The sequence below is a fragment of the Anas acuta genome, chromosome 9 (genome assembly GCF_963932015.1).
Source record: "Anas acuta chromosome 9, bAnaAcu1.1, whole genome shotgun sequence".
NCBI classification, from domain to species: domain Eukaryota; kingdom Metazoa; phylum Chordata; class Aves; order Anseriformes; family Anatidae; genus Anas; species Anas acuta.
The window spans coordinates 14718817-14737896 of record NC_088987.1 but is presented as its reverse complement, the minus strand read 5'-3'; the positions used below and the strand labels follow the sequence as shown (position 1 = coordinate 14737896).

General features: G+C 63.0%; 1 protein-coding gene across 30 annotated transcripts in view; it reads right to left on the bottom strand.

The window, feature by feature from the left end:
• Positions 1-19080, bottom strand: part of KIF1A (kinesin family member 1A) — a 35349-nt gene that overhangs the window by 7202 nt on the left and 9067 nt on the right. For 6 of the 30 annotated variants that reach the window (XM_068692039.1, XM_068692040.1, XM_068692046.1 and 3 more), the window contains exons 9-39: positions 18797-18862; positions 18595-18612; positions 18316-18391; positions 18147-18225; positions 17926-18068; positions 17478-17504; positions 16144-16352; positions 15056-15135; positions 14715-14790; positions 12745-12824; positions 12381-12487; positions 12096-12179; positions 11833-12013; positions 11678-11750; positions 11346-11439; positions 10707-10855; positions 9827-10005; positions 9589-9726; positions 8569-8826; positions 5466-5584; positions 5297-5382; positions 5005-5143; positions 4713-4881; positions 4191-4281; positions 3910-4028; positions 3677-3732; positions 2427-2535; positions 2176-2242; positions 1987-2071; positions 1674-1779; positions 51-77 (exon numbers count right to left, since the gene is read on the bottom strand). In XM_068692039.1, coding sequence (XP_068548140.1) covers positions 51-77; positions 1674-1779; positions 1987-2071; positions 2176-2242; positions 2427-2535; positions 3677-3732; positions 3910-4028; positions 4191-4281; positions 4713-4881; positions 5005-5143; positions 5297-5382; positions 5466-5584; positions 8569-8826; positions 9589-9726; positions 9827-10005; positions 10707-10855; positions 11346-11439; positions 11678-11750; positions 11833-12013; positions 12096-12179; positions 12381-12487; positions 12745-12824; positions 14715-14790; positions 15056-15135; positions 16144-16352; positions 17478-17504; positions 17926-18068; positions 18147-18225; positions 18316-18391; positions 18595-18612; positions 18797-18862 — 3290 coding nt within the window. The remainder of the gene's footprint in view (positions 1-50; positions 78-1673; positions 1780-1986; positions 2072-2175; positions 2243-2426; positions 2536-3676; positions 3733-3909; positions 4029-4190; positions 4282-4712; positions 4882-5004; positions 5144-5296; positions 5383-5465; positions 5585-8568; positions 8827-9588; positions 9727-9826; positions 10006-10706; positions 10856-11345; positions 11440-11677; positions 11751-11832; positions 12014-12095; positions 12180-12380; positions 12488-12744; positions 12825-14714; positions 14791-15055; positions 15136-16143; positions 16353-17477; positions 17505-17925; positions 18069-18146; positions 18226-18315; positions 18392-18594; positions 18613-18796; positions 18863-19080) is intronic. The other 24 variants (XM_068692043.1, XM_068692045.1, XM_068692052.1 and 21 more) reach the window with 14 other exon arrangements.

Sequence of the window (19080 nt, the reverse complement as noted above, 5' to 3'; positions counted from 1 at the left end):
GGGAAGAGCAGAGAGGGGGTGGAAAAAAAACCAATGGAAACAAATAATACCTAGGCATATCCGAATCAAGAAACTGCCTGCGAAAACACAAAACAATCACATGGTTAGTGTGGGCTTGGATGGGCAGCGGCAGCAGCGGGTTTGGAGAGAAGCAAGGGAGGCTCTCGGGGCCGCCCGCCGCACCCCAGCGCTGCCCGGGTGGGCGGCGGGCAGGAGGGGGGGTCCCGGGGAGCGCCGAACGCTGGCAGGAGGCTGCCCCAAAAGGTCCGGGAGGCTGCGGGAGATGGGCAGAGGCAGGGCCTGCTGTCGGCGATGGAGGCTGCGTGGCGGCCGGTAGCAAAGCGGGGAGCAGAAGCAGCCTGGGAGGAGGGCGAGGCGGGCGCCGCTCTGCCCGCTGCCGCCCTCGGCCTCGCGTCCCCGGCAGGCGGCTGGGGTCGGAGCATGCAGGGCGGCGGCGGGATGGAAGCGCGGGGTTGCTGCGGCGGCCCCTCGGCATCTTGCTGGGAGCCAGCGTCCTCCGTCCCCCGCCGCTGCCCCCCGGCCCCGCGCCCGGGCTCCCCGGGGAGACGGCGGGTACCCCGTGGCCCCGCTGCGGGGCTTGCTCCCAGGCAATCCCCCCAGCGCGGGGGCGAGACCAGCTCCTGCACGCCCCACGGCTCCCCGCCCTGAGCACCCCCAGATGCATGAAGCCTCCCACCATGCAGGCGGGGGAAGGCAGGAGCCACGTTCCCTCTGCCCGGCTGCACCGGGGATGCCGGAGACCAGCTCCGGCAGCGTCCCAGGCAGCAGAGGCTGCTGCCCCACGAGCCCGGGTGTCGCATCCCTCCAGCTCCTTCACATCTGGCAAAAACCACCACGGCTGTGCCGGTGTGAATCTCCTCACCCCGCCATCCCAGGCCACCAGCCTCCTGCCTGGCCTCGCTTTGCTGTCCCAGCGGGTGTGACAATGCCCGACGCTCACACGCGCGTCCCGGTGCCGTGTCTGGGCACTCCCTGCCTCACAACCACAGCTTTGTCACCGAGACACCAGCCTCCCCGGGGAGGAGTGACCCAGCAGTCCCAAAAATGAGGGGAAAGATGGTCCTGCTGCCATCCGGCATGCTCCTGTGCCGGGAACTGCCCTGCTCACTGCTCAGGACCGGCCCCCGCTGCTCCCCGAGCCACCAAGACCCAGCCCCACTCTTGTCCCCAGATGTCACAGCACCCCACGTGCACACACTCCGACCGCGTGGGGTGGCCACACCACAGCCTCGGTGCGGGGACAGCCCTGCCAGGGCAAGCAGGAGGGGTTTTCCCCCACGGCCCCAGACGCCGTGAGAACAAAGCAGCATTTCCAGCCATTTGGCCAGGACACAGGACAGGCTGTGGCAGGGTCAGCACAACCTCCTGTCACTGTCACTGAACAGGACCCTGACCCCAATACCCCACATGGCCACCCACGGTCTGGAAGGGCCTCAGGGAAGAGGAGGAGGAGGAACGGGGCGGGTGTCCCAGGCTTTGGGGGCTCCGTGAGACCCTCTGCAGCTCGAGAAAAGCAGCACCCCCCTCCCCCAAAGCAGCAAGGGCCAGCGGGACCCTGCAGAGGGGCTCAGAGCACCCAAGGGAGAGGGGGGTCCCCACATCTCCCCCAGTGCTGCAGTCGGGGGAAGAGCAAGAGAAGCAGGGGCACGCACCGGTCGTCCTGGGAAGGGTGGATGTAGCCAGAGGACAGGATGTTCAGGGACAGGATGTTGGGGTCGATCAGAGACTCGTCAGCTTCTGGGGTGTTCCGGATCCGACCTGTAAACGCAGCACGGGGACACGCTCAGGTGCCCTGCCAGGCTCCTGTGACCAGCGTGGCCCCCCCATTGCGTCCCAACTGGTGCCCAGGACCACGATGGCGCCGTGGTGGCACACAGGGAGCAGTCACCTCGTTGCTATTTCCCTAAGGGATGTGGGGAGTATTTGGGGGGGAGCTCCCATGCCACCCCAGCCCGCTCTGCTTACCCACAACCAGCTCCCGCACTTCCTTCCAGCGGATCAGGCTGCCCGTCTCATGCACCAAGGTGACGGTGATCCTCCTCTGGATACCCTGAGACCCCCGAGGCCAGCGAGAAAAGGGCAGCGGTTGGCACAGAGCCCGGGCAGCGAGGCAGGAGCCAGGCAGGGCGCAACAGGGACTCGGGGAGGGGATACCTGGTGGAGCAGGAAGGTGCCGTGGCACGGCATGCCTCCGCGGTGGTCCACAACGGCCGGGATGTAGCTGGAAGAGAGGATGGTGATGGGACACGGCTCTGCCCGTGTGCCCAAACCCAATATGCTTCTTGTTCACCCCAGACACTCCGCGCACCACCACCACCACCAGGGCAACTGATCCCGAGGAAGAAGGAATCCTCGGGGGTGCCCCTGGGGAGCTTGCACATGGCGGGGCCGTGCCCAGAACTTACTCGCCGTTGGCCTCCAGCTCGCAGATCTCGAAGAAGACCATCAGGTCGTACTTGCACTGGCAGGGCCCGGCGCTGGGACGAGTCATGGTGCTCAGTTTGGTGGCAGGCACTGCAGTGGGGGGGAAGGAGGACTTAAAGTCGAGGCAGGTTGCTGCTCCTGGGGTTTGGAGCCCCACACACAGCAGCAAGCAGGGGAAGGCAGAGCAGGCACGGGCCTGGGCAGGAGCTGGGGTCAGACAGGCAGAGCCACCAAGCAGGGCAGCAGCAAGGCAGGAGGCAGTGCGGGGTGGGGACACACACCAGTCCAGGGGGACACAGCCCCATCCTGGGGACCTCGCTGGCCGCCCTGTGCTTCCTCCCACTCCCAAAGCAGAGCAGTGAGAGTTCAGGATGGGGCTTCCCTCGGAGACACCCAGCCCAGCCCTGCAGCCCCAGGAGGTGCAGGGACAGGACCTAAACCACACAGCACCGCTCCAGCACCAGGGGAGCAGCTTGTGGACAGCCGGAGAGGGGCGGCTGGCACATATCCCTCGGTGCTGGAGCGGGATGCGGGCAGGCATCACAGCAAACCACTGCACTCAGCCGAACCAGAGCGACTCGGGTCTCAGCAGCCAGAGGCAGGGGAGACTCGCCCAGCCCCTGCAAGGGCGGTTTCGGGAGCTCCGGGCACTGCGTGTCCCAGGGGATGGCTGCGGCAGGAGACCCGAGGAGCCGCTGGCCCTGCCGCAGCCCCGTGCGGGCACGAACCCGGCTTCTGCGCCTTCCCGACTGCACGGTCCGTGGCGGGCAGGGGCGGCGGGCAGGCGGGCTCCTCCGCGCCGTGCCGCAGGAGGGAGGTGGCGGCGGTGGCGGCTGCCAGCACGTGCCCAGAGAGCGTGTCCAGGAGCGAGCCCGCCAGAGCAGCTGGCACCGAGCAGCCGCTGAGCCGGAGGGGTTTGGTGTGCTCTTGGGGGTTGGGAGGGAGGGAGACAAACGGAGAGGCCGACACAAAGCAAAGCGGTTACACACGGACACTTGGCATGAGGGAGGGGGACCACGGGGCTGCTGTGAGCACAGGGGAAAAAGCACTTGCAAAGGAGTTTGTGCCAGCCGTACACAGAGCGAGCGGGTGCTGAAGGGCCTCTGGGTGCTGTGCCCCTCAGGCCCTGCCCTGCAAGCCTGTGGCATGAGGGTGCAGGGAGCAGGGCGCAGCAGGGGACCTGGTCTGCAGCCTGGGGACTGCAGGAGAGGGGCAGGACGCGGTCTCCTACCTGGCTTGGAGAGCGGCATCACCCGGGGGAAGTGGCGCCGGGATGGCCTCAGTGGGCTGCAGAGAGAACAGGCTTGGATGAAAGCACCCGCAGCAGGAACTGGATTTGGGGGCCCCAAATCCAGCCTGGGGCCACCATCCTCTGCACCCCTGTGAAGCCAGGGTGCTCTCCCAGCCCAGCCCCACGGCACCAGGGGAAGGCAGAAAGACCCGCATGTGGCCGGGGGCACCCACCTGAGGACGTCCTTGCAGAGAGGCGGGAAGGGGTGTTGCTGATAGTGCCCAAAAACTTCAAATACAATCGGCTGGCTCTTGATGTACTCGATGAAGGACTTGGTCACCTCCACAGCAATCTGAGAAAGAAAGAGCATGCAACCACGCTGCCTGGTTTGGAAAGGGATGTGATGTGCTGAGAAAACAGGCACCGGGGAAGAAGGGGCTGCTCTGGGGAGATCTGCCTGACACCCGAGGGAGACACCAGCAGCTGAGGGGGTGGCCAGAGGCAGGGTACTCACGTTTTGGACGTGGTAGAAACCCAGCGGTGGCCCTCGCCCTGTGTTCTTCAAGGGCTCTGTTGAAAAGGCCTCGTCGTGGCGATGGATGAAACTGCAAAGGGAAGGAAGGGAAGGCGTTTGGGGGTTGCAGAACAGTGCAGCAGCTGGGTGGGAGGGAACAGGGAGGGGAGAGGGGGAAGGGGCCAAGCCTGTGCCCCACACAGGGCTGTGTCCTGTCACCTGGCCTGGGCTGACACAGAAAACCCACCCCACGCTAATCTGCAGCCCCCCAGCGCCTGTCAGACGCTGTCCTCAGCTTTCACCAGTGACCAGATGTGTGTCCAGGCTAACACGCACGCTCACCCTGCACCCCTTGGTTTTGCCTCCCCTTCCATGAAAGCCATGGAGCGGAATTAAGGACGAGAGCAGAGCGTGGGATGCAGCTCCCAGAACTACCCCTGCCTGCCTCCTCCCGGGGCAACCAAAGGAGGTGAAGGCCAGAGCGTGGAGGGAGAAACGGGCTGGGGGCCACCGTGGTCTCACTTGAACTGGCAGAAGATATCTGCGTATTCTGCTGAGATGCTGGAGGCTTGCAGGACAGTCACTCGGAAAGTGAAGATGCTGCCCAGCTTCAGGTGGTCCAGAGCTGCCTCCAGGGGCCCGTCCATTGTGGACTTCTCCGGGCTGTCCAGGAGAAGGTCCTCGGGTGTCACTGCGTGGAGAAGAGAGCCCTCGGACGTCAGGAGTCATCTTCCTGACGCCTGCCAACAGCTCTGCACTGCTGGGCACGAGGTGCCAGGGCCTGGGCTTTGAGTGCGGGCAGCTCGCCGCTCACCTGCACAGGTGTTGTTGTTGACCTCGTCGGCGGAGGGCCCCAGGTCACTGATCTGCCCCTGGCCTTCCACGATGCGCAGCTCCTCCTGGGACGTTCCCGAGCGGGACATCCCCACGGCGGGGCAGGACTCGGACTGGAACTGCAGGGGGGCGATGGGGAAGGGTGCCTGAGGGACTGGGCTCCTCAAGCAGCGGGAGCAGGGCCAGATGTCACCCCGACCCCACAGGACAAGCATGCCTCGGAGAGCAGTGGGTAGACAGACAACGCCCCCGTGCCACCGCCGCGGCCGTACCTTCTCAAAGTGCTGGTCATCGAAGGATATCTTTGCCGTTCCCGACTGCCGCACTCCAGAGCCATAATCAGGGGCCTCCTCGTCGGCTGGGGAAGGAAGGAGTTGAGACATTAGCGGGGGGCTTCAGGGGAATGCATGCACTGAGGCGATGCGGGGCTGTGCCTCCTACCTGAGATGGCCTGGACGGCCACACGCAGGAAGCCCTTCACCTCGCCCTTCTCGCTGACGATGGCCACGCGGTGGACCAGGGGCACGGGGTACAGCAGGTTGCTGAGGTACACGAAGGCCCTGCCGGGGGGGAAGCGAGACGGGGAGCGCCGTCACCGCCCCCGCCCGCGCGTCCCCAGGCGCGGGTGGTGGCGGCCGCCGGCGGCCGGGTCCCAGGTCACCACTGAGGCCGCGACGGCGCTGCAAAGCAAAGCCATGAGGGGCAGCCAGGGCCAGCGCGGGGCAGGGAGCAGGTTCGCCTCGCCGGCCGTCCCCTCCGCTGCGGGCGGGAGCGCGTCCTGGGGAGGGGATGGGGATGGGACTGCGCCGGTGCCGCAACAAGCCGGGAGGAGGACCGTCGTGGCAGTGACGAGCTGGAGGACGGGGGCAGGAGGTGCTGTGAGACAGCTCGGGGGTGCTGCGGAGGCAACGGGGAGCGGGCGAGGCGAGGCCGGGGTGGGAGAGGGAAGGGGCGAGGGAGGGGAGGGAGGAGAAGGTCCTGCCTGGGGCCCCGGAGCCTCCAGAGAGAGGGGAACCTGCCCTGGGCGGCGGTGGCCGGAGGTGGCTGGGGAGGCTGTGTGGCGTGGCCGGTGACACTGGCGGCGTGCACGTGTCCCCCGCCCCGTCCTGCCTGGGGCCTTGGGGTCCCGGGCCACCCCCCGGGGCGAGGTGCCACCCTGGGGCCGCGAGGTGACAGCTGAGCTCTGGGGAACCTCCTCCTGGTGGTTGGGCTGGGGACGGGCACGTGGCCATGCGGTGCTCCCTGTGTGTTCGGCCTCCTCTTGCTGCCTTCCTCAGCTGGCTGGTGCCTCGCTGCCCGGCTGCGAGCTGGGGACCGATTTTGGTCCTTTCTGCCCAAGTCGCAGCGTTTCTTCTGGCACGCCGGTGGTGGAAGCGCGCCGTGCCCTCGGCCCTGCTCTCCTGCAGCATCCTCGTGCTCTGTGGTCAGGATCCTGATGGCACCCGCCGGGACACGTCGGCTTTGGGAGGCTCCTGAGGGGGCTGCAAACATCTCCGAGCAGTTTGGGTTTGCTGCTCACGGCTTCCTAACCTCGCAGGCGTCCAAACAGCATCCAAAAGCATGGCAGGGCTCTTGCAGGAAGGCCACAGCCCTGCACGTGAAGCCCAGACCTTGAGGTTCAGAGGTTCTCCGTGCTGCTGTAGCTCCGGCTGGCCTCAAAGCGCTGTCTGAGCCTTTTTCCACCCAAAGAGACTCCACGAGGGACTGAGGCACGGAGCGCGATCCCCCGCCAGGCGTCCCCTGTCTCGCCCCATCTCTTCTTGGAGGCCGGCAGGGCCGAGGGGCTGGAGCAGGCACGGGTTGGGGAGCGCCCGCACGCCTGTCTCCTGCCCCAAAAACACCGGGCAGCTCATCGGGATGAAACCGGAGGGAGGTGGGGGGTGAAGGAGGAAGGGAAAGGATGGAGGGGAGGGAGGGAGGGAGGAGGAGGAGGGCAGGGAGGAGGGGGACAAGTGTGTCACTAGAGGAAGGAGGGCAGGGACACTAACCACAAGATTGGTGAGGTGCAAAGATGGCATGCTCAGACCAAAGAAAAGCCTTTCCAAAGTAAGACAAAAGTGAAATAACCCCAATTTTCGCTAAAGCTTTGGAGAGAGAGAGCCAGCAGCTAAAAATAAAATTAAAAAAAAAAATGAAAGAAGGAAATAAAGGAAAAAAATAATAATCAAAGACAAGGATCCAATCATAAACCAATCAAAGCACACTTCACAAGAAATGTGGCCAGCACAGCTGCTGCGCGGGGAGCCAAACCCGGGGCAGACTCAAAAGAAGTTGGGAGAGCCTGAGGGGACGACCTGGGGGACCGTCCCCCCGGCACAGAACGGGGCCTGTGGCCACGGAGGCTTGCTCGGCAGGTCGGTGGGTTTGTTTTTGAGGTGCCCCCAAGAGTTTTGGTTTTGCTTTTGCTTTTTGAAAAAAAAAAGGAAAAAAGAAAAAGGAAAAAAAAAAAAGGGCGGAAGAACCCAGCTCTTTCGGTCTGAGGCTGCAGGGCTCTTACCCCACCTCCTCCCTCTCTGCCTGCGCTGCTCTGTCTCCTCCCCACCTCGCTCCCCGCGCCCCACATTTAAACACAGCGAGGAAGAGCAGCCCTGGGGGGGGGGGGCTGCTTTCAGTGAACCCTCCCAGCCCCTGGAGTGGGGGCTCTGGGTCCTGCTCCCAGGCACACGTCCCCTTGTCCCCTTGGGAAGAGGTCTGCAGCAAAACCAGGGAGGCCAGCATCACCCTGCCTGCATCAGGAGGGCGTTTTGGGGATGGGCAACTTGCAACTGAGTCTCGAGGCATGTCTGGAGCCTGAGGGGTTTCTCCAGGCCAAGAGTGACTGAGCCCAGGGCTCTCCTGGCAAACAGGGAGGAGAAATTGAGGCTCTCGTCCATTCCTGCTCCTGCAGCCCAGATCCCTGTGTGCTGCCACCCCTGAGCATCTCCTGTGCTGGCGGCTGCAGGAAATAGCCCTGAGCTGCTAACGGGGCATGGGCAGCAAGAGAAAACTGCTTTCCAAAGAGTCCTCCTGCCTGATCCCAGGCTCCCCTCACTCCCATGGCTCCCCCAAGCCCCCCAATCATCCCTGGGGCTCAGGCAGACTGGCACAGCCCCATTTCTCCCTGCTGCACTGGGACAGCTGCGAAACTTGTGGCCTCCCAGCACCTGCACACCGCTGCCCTGGGACAAAGACGCAGAGCGGTGCGCTCACGGTCTTCACTGCGACTGGCAGGAGGTGACCCTGTCAGGGCCATAAAAGGCCCGGACCCCCTAGCACAGGTCCTGCAGCACACTGGATGCCAGGGAAACGGTGACCTGATGTTTTTGGGGGGGCTGCCCAAAGCAGGGACCTGCCTAAGGGGTCTCGCGCCGGGTCAGCGCACTCACTCTGCCTCCGCGGTCCCTGTGCCCTCGGCGCCGTGCTCGCCACAGCCCTACCTCGGTGGCCCCACCAGCCACCCCTGCGCCCGTGGGATGCCCTGGAGGTGGGGGTCGTGCCAGAAAGCAGTTCCCTCATGCGAAAGAGCTAGTTCCTTCCCGGCATGCTCTCCTAAAACCTCACCAACCTTCCTACTAAACTGAACAGGGGGGAGCGGTCGTAAAACGGATCCCGGCCATCACACAGCGGGCACTCCGGAAAGATGTCTTCCTCCAGGTCCTCCGCCTCCTCCTCCTCCTCCTCCTGCCCCTCGTGCTGCTCGTCAGCAGGCTCGGTGATGTCGGAGTCGGGGTTCGAGAAGGTAGGGGAGGGGGTGAGATCAGCCATGCGCTCGCTCATGCATGTGTTGAAAAGAGGAGAGCTGTTGCAGCCAGAGATATCTGAACTAAGGTTAGTACAACAAGATAGAAGACAGGTTAACACCAGCTGTTCCAAACAGAGAAAGCAAGAATAGGAATTTTGCTTTGCCTTTTTTTTTTTTTTTTTTTTTTTGGATTGGTTTGGTTTGGTTTCTGCTCAAACCGAGGGATGTCGGGAAACAGAGACCTGCCCGTCCAGCACATCTTTAAAGGAAGCCACCAACGGCCATCAGCTATAAAGTGCAGAAAACAAGAGTGACCCAACAAACTGGTGCAAACACGGGGATTCCCGTCGCTGGCTTTGCAGGCAGCGCAGCGGGGACAGAGCACGAGACACGAGGCTGGGTGACACCCCACCACCGAGGGGAACCCCGCTGCCAGCAGTGCCACGGCGTGGGGTGACACCTCTGCGGCACACGCGTCTGCGTGTCCCCCCCGGGGCTGCCTGTCCTCGCCGCCGGCACCGCGCGGGGAGCACACGGAGACGCACGGCACGGGGGGCACAGACAGAGGCTTGGACGCGAACACCTCGGGCTGGGCTCGCAGACAGGCGGCAGGCACGGTGGCACGGGCTCCGCGCCCACCCCTGCCTGCAGCCCCTCTGCCGGCTGTGCCCTCCCGCAGCTGGCAGCCCCGGCGGGGTAGCACCGCTCCGTGGCAGGCAGGAGGGTGAGCAGCCACCGCGGGGTGCCAGAAGCAGGCGCGGCGGGGCCGTGGTGAGCGAGAGGCCGGCTTTCTCTGGGACGCCGTGCCCCCGAGCTGCGTGTTGGAGGAGACAAAGCACTCACCTGCCAACCAGCCTGAACCACGGGAAGCGGTCGTAGAAGGGATCTCCGCCGGTCACCACGTTGTCACAGTCCTCGATGACGCTCGAAGGCACTTCTGCTGCACGGTCGTACATCTCGCGCATTAGGTCCAGGCGCTGCCTGCGGGCACAGGGACACCGGGTGGCTGTGAGAAACCAGGCCGGGGCCGGCCAAGCCCTCCCACTCTAAGTCAGCCCGGTGCGGGCATCTCTCGCCCTACCTGAGCTTCTCCAGGGTCCAGTAATGCGTTGCCCCGTTCTTCTGGTCCTGCACCTCCACAGCCACGATGGTCCGGGGGAACGGCCGCTTCTCCCGGTCCTTGGCAGCATCAGGAGGCAGCAGGTCGGGAGGGAGGGGCGAGTACAGCGTGTCCGTCAGGAGGACAAACTGGAACTGCACCTGGAAGGGGGGAACGAGGGATGGCGACCTTGCCAAGAGGACCGTGGCACCGTCAGCCTGAGCTGTCCCTGGCATGTGCCCGAGCAACACCCAACCACGCACGCTCCTCTGGCTCAGGGCTCTGCTGTGGGTGCCACACAGTCACGGAGCAGCCCTAGGACCAGGCTGACAGCCAGAGGAGGAGGACTGCACACCATCCTAACAGGAAAACTAAAAGTGGCCTTCAGCAGGCTCTAACGGAGGACAAGGAGGGGCCCTGCAGCAGGGCTCACCCTGAGATGTGGCATGCACTAAACACAGGGACACTTCAAAAGGCAGGCTCAGAAATTCGTGCAAGAACTGTGCAGGGTTAAACACAGAAACGCTGCCCCTGGGTGAGGAAACTCCCTGAGTCCTGAGTGAGGGGCAGCCAGCCCTGCTTCCCCCTTGGCCTCTGCCCTTCCCGTGCTGCTGGAGCCACTTCTCTCAGGCTTCCCAGGCATCGCCGCGTGGGGACATGCTCAGCTGTGTGACGGGGATGTGCTGCAGCCACCCACTCTGGACTCTTAGCTCCCTGCCAGCACACAGCTTTGAGCACACTCGCTAAGCCTGCAGGGGCAAGCAGCAGCACCGTGTGCCCTGCAAAACCCCAAGGGACTCGCTCCCAGCAACGCCGCGGCGGTGACAACCAGAAGCTTTGGCCGGCAGCAGCAGGCACCCACCTTTTTCTTCAGCTCCACACTGATGGCGTTGGCTTCCTTGAGGAAGATGGCGTTGCCCCACAGCAGGTCACGGAGGGAGGTGAACTGGTACCACTTCCACTTTCTGAAGGCCCAGAGGGCGAGCTCGAACTCCCGCTCCGTCCACTGCACTGTGGGACGCAGAGGGACAGTCACCACACGCGCCCCATGGCCAGGAGGAGGACACGGCACCCTGTGCCCCACCGTGGTGCCGTGGAAGCAACGGCAGTGCAGCTCTGCCCTACCTGCTGGCACCTGCTCGGCCGTCAGGCAAAGGAGGTGGGGAAGGGGTTCGGGTGCAATGATGGGCAAACCCATCACAAAAATCCCTCCCGGTGACTTCTTACTGACTCACCGAGGTGCTCTGCAGCCAGCTGTTGCACTGAGGTTTTTTGTTTGGTGTTTTTTTTGGTCATTATTCTAAAATCCATTCTCCTACCGATTTTCTGGCTGTTTTTTATTAATGCCTCCTCGAGAGGGCTGACAGGATGGAGGTGAAACTCAGACCATACCATCTCCCCTCCCCAAATGCCTCTGCAGGTAATGTCAGCGCACAGCACGCAGCACAGCCAGGCTGCCCACCCAACTCCTTTCACCCCTCCTTCCTCACCAAGCACTCACCTTCATCTTCAGGTTCTTCTTCTTCCTCATTGGCCTCAGGGTAATACCTGGAGTCCATCTGCTTCTGCAGAGCCTCCAATTTGCTCTCATAATCCTGGGAAAAGCAGGGAGAATGATGCAGCCCACAAGATGTGATCTTCAGCCAACCTCTGCACATCCCTCCTCCCCCTGCAGCCTCCTCCCTCCTCCGGGTCCACATGGATGGGCAGCCCCAGGAACGACGTGTGGGTTTGCTGTCATCTTGAAGATGCACTGAGCCACCCCACAAAAAATTCTGCTGGGGTTTGGTGGTGCTCAGGGAGCCTGAGGAGGAGCCAGGCGTGGCCACCTACCAGCCTCTGCTGCTCCAGAAGGTAATTGGCCTCCTCCCTCTCCCGCCGGTACTGGTCCTCCAGCTCCTGCAGCCTGGGAGGAGCGGGGAAGATGGGGATGAGCGACCCGGGCTCCTTCCCTCCCCTTCCTCCCAGCCCCAGCCCCAGCTCCCCACCTCTGCTCCATCTCCTGCTTCATGTCGATGCCCTGCTTCTCCAGCAGCTCTCTCTGGGCAAATGCCCAGTCCACGGGCTCGGCGGGCGTCTCCGCGCACGGGGTCCGCTCCCGCTCCTGCCGGGCCTGCTCGGGGTGGTTGAAGCGGAAGACGTGGCTCTTGCCCATGATGATCCGGTTTCCTGCGGCGGGGACAAAGGCTCAGGTTTAGGGGCAGGGAACCCGCGCGGGGTGGCGGGCCGGAGCACCCTCCTGGGGACCCACCTGACCGCAGGACGCTGGGCTCCGTCACCTTTTTGCCATTCACGTAGGTGTCGGCGCCTTCGCAGGGCTCCAGGGTCACAATCACTGCGTGACAAGCAGCAAGTGGAGGGGCAGCCCCGGAGCCCCGGGCACATCCCCACCACCACAGGCAATGAACGGGGCTGGCAGCAGCGCTTGGCCAACCTCACATCAGCCACAGCAGGCCCCAGGACTAAGAGGGTGGGATGAACCCTCCTAGGTCCGGGGTGAGCCTGGGCAGCTGGAGCCCCTCGGGACAAGCAGTACCTTCACCGCCCGTCCTTGTGTCGCTGCGGAAGAGGCAGTGCTCTTCCTTGATGAAGTGCCCGCTGAGAACAATGTCCTGCCTCTTCTCTGCGTCTTCCCGACCAACCCTGCCGGGGGACAGACAGCTTGAGCCGGCTCCGGCCTTCCTCAAACCAGCCCCTCCGTGAGGCTGCAGCCAAAAATACCCTCTGGGCTCACCCCAAGCAGCCCTTGGTGCACGACAAGACTAATGTCCCCCGTGAGATTGCCCCGGACACGCATTTTTCCCAAGCGGCCACGCCACTCTGGGGATGCCCGGGGAAGGTGCAGGAGGGCAGGTGCCCAGCAGCACTGAGATACGGGCTCTGCAGGAGCCGGCGCTCACCTGGTGATCCCGTCCTTGATGTAGTAGAGAAGGCACTCAGACATGAGCGGGTCCTCGTTCAGGTTGACCAGGTGGGGTGTCTGGGGGAGGCAAGGACACAGTCACCCCGGTGCACAGCAACCCCCCCAGCCTCACCACGGGCCCCCCAGCTCCTGCAGCTGCCTCAACCTAACCCAGCGTGGACAAAACGAGGGCTGGACTCCAACTCTGCACCTCTACACCCTTCCCTGCTTTCCTCTTCCAAGGACTGAGGTCTGGGCAGCTTTTCATTGGTTGTTTGGGAAAATTCCTGTTGTAAGCAGGCCCAGCACGGAGCTGGGAGCTGTACGGGAGGTTTACGGAAGGTGAGACAGAGACTCTTCCTTTCCAGCAGCTGTTTCAGGATAAGAGGAACTAAAAACCTCTGTTTCCCTCCATGGATGGCATGGGGACAGATGAAGCACCCAAAGGAGCAGGTCCCAGCCCGGAGATTCATCCAGAGACCTGGAGCCTTGCCCCATGTTGGCTTGCACTCCCTGCTCTCCCTCCTGTGGGTTCCCTCCCACGAGCCACAGCCTCTTTGCTTCTGATGAGAGGGAATTTATTCCTGGGGCCACGGAGCCCTCCGACCGCAGCCCGCTTGGCTCGTCCCACTGCCAGCGGCTGCGATCGCGCCTCCAACCAGCAGCAAAGCCCTCGGGGCATCAACGGGTGAAGCTCAGAGTTTCCCAGAAATAAGAGACACGGGAAGAAGTGTGGTATCAGCCTGCTGGCACCCAGCATGCAGAGGTGTCCCCGTCAGGAGAAACCCTGACGGCTGCAAGGAACTCACTCCAAACAGTGCAGGAGGGGAAGGGGAACGCAGGCTGTTCTCCGTGGCGGCTGGCAGGAGGAACGGGCCACAGCACGTAACCCGCAGACCTCTGGGCAGACACGTAGCCCCTGGGTCTGAGGGAGAAGCTCTGGGACTGTTTTAGTTTGCAATTTCACTCCAGATTTGCAAGGTTTGGGGAATCGGTCACCCCAGTGATGGCATATGGCGGGGCAGCAATGCCCGGCTAGGTTTTGCTCTCAATCCAAATGGGTTTTGCAGGCTTTCGGTGCTAACTTTCCTTGCCAGCAGCTGGAGAAGTCAGGGCAGTTGTCACCCACCAGAGAGCCGAAGAGCAAGTCGGCACCAAGACCAGCACAGCAAGGCCACCTCCCAGACAAACCTGCTTTGGGGAATAAACCCCCACGCTTCCTACGCACACATCAGGGGGCCTAATGGGCAGCGGCTGCATTGGCAGATGGAAAACAAAGACAGCAGTGTAAAACCCGTTGGAAGAGCCACGTCAAGGTCCCGAAGGGCTTGTTGCTGCTTGTCCTGGCAGGGGCTGGGGGCAGACCCCACTCTCCTTGCCCTGTGCATCTCGCAGGACACTGTCTGCCAGGGGCACTTAACCCACTGCAGGTGAGGGGTGCTGAGGAGCAGCGGGGCTGTGCTGCTGCTGCTGCTGCTGGCACCTATCAGGGCTTGCGGCCAGGTGAGCTGCTGGGGGCACAGCCAGCTTTTGCTCCAAAAACCCTGAGATGCTACAAAAACCAGCGATATTTAATGCTCCTGCACCTTCGTTTCTCAGCGAGGACGCAGGGTGACAGCACCATGCAATACCCCAGGGCGTTAACAGCTGACACCGAGCCCAGCGCAGCCAAAGTCCCTGAGGCTCACCGGTGTCCCCTGGGTGGGGACAGCATCCCCCACGTGCCAGGTGATGCAGAATGACATTGAAAATTTAGCCACACGCTTCTATCAAAACAGCCCATGGTGGATGTACAGGAGTGGCACTGAAATGTCCATCACGGGTTTCATGGCAAGGAGAGGGCAGTTAACACCTCCGGGAGCTCCGGGGAAATATTTGAGGCTGGCCAGCAGTGGCAAGGTGGGTTTGAAGGGAACGGCGTGGGTACAAACCCGCCCTCATTAGCCAGGGAAAATAAGACATTCCTACCTTTTTAGGAGAGAAAACACCCAGGGTGCCTCCGTCCTCCCTCATGGCCACCCCCATCTCGGCCAGCAAGGCTTCCCTGCAGGAGCAGCAGGAGCAGAGGTTGTCAAAGACACTCTGGACCCCACAGCCACCCGCCACCACCCGCCACGTGTCCCCACTGGTGGTGACCCAGCCCGGGTGATGCCCCACGCCCGCCGGGTGCTGCAGCCCTGTGCAGAGTAGCCAGGGCAGGGCTGGAGCCCACCTGGGGGTGGTGGATGGTGCCAAACTGCCCCCATCCCATCCCACGTGCTGAGGGGCTGCAGGCAAGAAGGGGGCCAGGTGCAGGGACCCTGACCCACCTCTCCATCCGGATCGCCTCTGTCCTGCGCAGCTTCTCCTCCCACGTCTCGTTCAGCTCGGCAATGATCTTCTCTGTTTCCTGGCGGGGTGAGCAGGGCTCAGCATTTTGTATGGTCCAGCGACCTGCCCACCTGGGCTGGGCTCGGCCCCCGAGGGAGCCGGCCCTGCTTTCAGGCTGCTTTCAAGGGGCTGCAGCAGTGCTGCACTCGCATTTTCCTTTCATCCCCTCGCTCTGCTGGGAGCGCTTGTCCCACAGCAAAGGCAGCCCCAGCTGGACCCTGCTGCGCCAAACCCGCTCCTATCCAGGGCACCTCGTGGCTCTGGGTCCATAGGATCAGAGTGACAGAGTCTTCTGGGTTGGAAAAGACCTCAAGGTCACCAAGTCCAACCGCCAGCCTGACACACCGAGCCCCATCCCTAAATGCCACATCCACACGTCTCTTAAATACCTCCAGGGATGGTGACTGCACCACCTCCCTGGGCAGCCCATTCCAATGCCCTTTTCTATGATTTTCTATTCAGAAATTCTCCCTAATGTCCCATCCAAACCTCCCTGACACGACTTGAGACTTTCCTCTCTTGTCCCACAACTTGTCACCCAAGAAAAGAGACCAACACCTCGCTGCAACCTCCGTTCAGGTGCTTGTAGAGGCTGGGGGGCCTCCAGCAGGGTCCTCCCCACCTGCAGCTCGCGGTCCTCGTAGCCAGGCCCCCAAACTGGTGCAGTCTCACCACGAGGGGACAACCACCATCCTGGCCACGCTGTTTCTGACACAGGCCAGGATGCCGCTGGCCACCTTGGCCACCCGGGCACAGCGCTGGCCCACGCTCGGCTGGCTGCTGAGCAGCACCCTCGTGTCCTTTTCTGCTGGGCAGCTTTCCAGCCACTCTCCCCCGAGCCACAGAGGGGTTGTGGTGCCCCAGGCGCAGCACCTGGTACCCAGCCGTGCTGGATGTCGTGCGGCTGGATGCAGCCCAGCCCGTCCCGGTCCCTCCGCAGAGCCCTCAGGCAGATGGCCCAGCCTGGCAGCCCTCCGTCCGCTGGCTTCCAGAGGGAGGAGAGGAGCAGAAGACGCCAGCCTCCTACCTTAAGCCTTTCGATGGCCTCTTCGCTGCCTGGAGCAAACATGATGCGCTCGTGGAGGCTGGCAACGGAGGCGGCGCGGCTGGAGAGAGCTGACAGGGAGGAAGAGGGGCTGATGCCGGCAATGGCGTTGGTCACTGTGGAGAGATTGTCATGGCGTTGGCTCAGCTCTGCCCCGCTAGTGCCATTATTGTTCTCAAAGTCGGACACATCTACGGGCGGGGAAGGAGAGGGACGGGACGGGGGGAAGACACAAGGGCAGGAAGAAGGAAGAGAGAGAGAGAAAGAAGATAGAGACAAGAAAAGCTGTTGGGAAAAAAAAAAAAAGTGGCAAGAAGAAAGACAAAAATCAAAAGGAAAAGGCAGAGCATTGGCAGAGCAGGCCAGCAGCAGGGCACGGCTCCCATGCCTTGGCCCCGGCGCCTGGGAGCCCTTCCTGGCCCACGGGGGTGCTTTGTGGCAGCACAGGGTGCCCGAACTGCCCCTCTCAAGCACTCAGAGCTGCCCCGGGCATGAGCTCCCCCATCTGTGGTACACTCTCGCCATTTGTCCCAGTGTCAGAAATGCTGTTCTGGCCCCGAGAAGTCGCAGTGAGGAGAAGATGGGACAGGGGCACATGCTCCCGGTGGCAGCCCAGCCCGTGGCAGCGGGGACACAGCCTCCAGCTGCCCGGGCAGGTGCCGGGTGCTGTCTCCCAGCGGGATGCTCGCAGCCACTTCCACTGCCCGACAGGTAGGTCGGGATCCCTCACCTGGGGGCCACCACTTCTAGGGAACAGCCAGCTCCCGATGGAGAACAAGAGCCCCATCACTTTGTGGAGCCCCCTGCCTCCAATTCGTCCTGTTCCTCCGATGCCCCCCGAATGGCCCTCAGCAGGACCGGTCACTGAGGTGTCCCGAGGCCACTCGCACCACGCTGTGCTTTGCCTGGCGCTTTTTTTTCTCCCGGGAGCACGGACCGTGCCCGCACAAGCAGCGCCAGCAGCAGCAACCAGCCCAGCAGCAGCAAGAGCAGCAGCAGCAGAAGCAAGGGGAAACACAGTGACAGCATGGGAGCGCGGGGCTTTTCGGTGAACGCACCGCTGGTGCCCTGCCTGGCAGATTTGCAGGGCCTCACCCCTGTCCTGGGCTTGGCGAGGGCATGGGCGCAGTGCAGAAATGTCCCTGTGCCACCCGGCCCCCCAGCGGGGCACCAGGCTCCACTGCTGCCCCTTCGCTAGCGCCCTGGGGCCAGCTCTCGCTGCCCTTTCCCATGCTGCACGCATGCTCCTCGGCACAGCCTGCGCCTCCCAAAAAGCAGAGAAGCAACACAGAATACCAGTGATGGGGAATACACACATTTGGATCCTTCCGCAGCAGGATGGGCTAAGAGAGAGAGAGGGCAGGGAGCAGGGGGGAAGACAAAGAAAACAGAACAAGAGTGGGTTCATCTCGGTAGGATTCATGGCAGCCTGAAAGCACGGGGAGGAGAGGACACGGACTCCGAGCATCCTCCTGGCACCTCGGCCGGGCACCCTGCAGGATGCTGGCAGTGGGAAATGGGGAGGGGCAAGGGGGCTGCCGGGGCAAAGCAGCTCCTCTGGGACGGCACACGTGTGTGCAGGGCCTGCTGGGGGTGTCCCAGCAGGGGTGGTGGCAGCGGGGGACGCAGCCGTGCCCCCTGCTGCATGGCAGGGCAGACAATGAGATGGCCGAGGTGCAGGGCAGGACACGGGGTGGCTCTGGGGACGTCCCCTCTGAGACACCAGCCTGCCTCTGCCCAGCGCCGCCCTGGCGCGGTACCTACTGTCAATGATGTCCCCGAGACCCTGGGCGTAGAGAAGGTCACGCAGACGGGCCACCTCGTCCTTCAGCTCCCGGATGAGCTTGTTGTTGGGGTCCTCGTTGATGACGGCGTTGCAGCGGATCTGCTTGGCGCGGTCGGCATACCTGGGGAGAGGCACAACCCTGAGCAGCTGGGTCCCAAAACCTCTTGTGTCCTCGTCTAGCTCTCCATCTGGGGCCTACCTTAAAGTGCTGAGGGTCTCGTCGTAGTTGATGTCGGCGGGGCTGAGCGCAGCGACCATGGCAGTCCTGGAGTTGCCCCCTGCACGGAGAGATGCCAGGCTTCAGCAGGGCGGCTGTCCCTGCGGGGACCCTCACCCCCTGCCATGCCCCCCTGTGCCCGTGTCCTCACCCAGGTTCTCCCGCAGCAGCCAGGTTAGCACCGAGTCTCGGTAGGGGATGAAATCTGTCTTCTTCTTCTTCTTGTTCTGGGGAGAGGGAGCAGAGGGATGGGCTGCCAGGCTGCTCGCTCTCCCCCAAGCAAACACCGTGACTGGTGCCAGCGCTGTCCCCAACCACAGGTGGGCACCCGCGGTGGCACCTCACCCCTAAAGGGCTCATCACAAACCACCCCGCAACCCACTCCCACCCTTGCAAACCCAAACCCACCCAGCCCTGCCCGAGCACATACCTTATTTGGCCCTGAATCCTGCAAAGAAAGCAGAGAGACTGCTTAGCTCTGGTGCAAACAGAAGAGAGCAGCAGGGAGGGAGGTGACAGCGAGCTGCTCCCCTCCTCTTCACCCAGCACAGGACCCCAGGTGCTCCATCCCTGGGAGCTTGGGTGCTCCATCCTGGGCAGCTGGGCGCCCCACCCCCCCTCCAGGTACCTACCATTTCGGCCAGAGCAGAGATGACTTTCCCCAGTGTGGTCAAGGACTTGTTGATGTTTGCTCCTTCCTGATGGAGAGACCAAAAGCCCAGATCCTCAGGCCCTGCTTCAGAGCAGCACTAAAGCCCGGTGCACCGAGAGGATGGAGAAGCCCCAGCACAGGGCGGGCAACCAGCAACTGGTCTTACTGGGCGACCAGCACCTCCCAGCTGGGGCTTGCGGACCCTACTGGCACTGGCACTGGACAACTCTCAGACAAAACACCGCTGAGAAGTGGCAGTTTCCA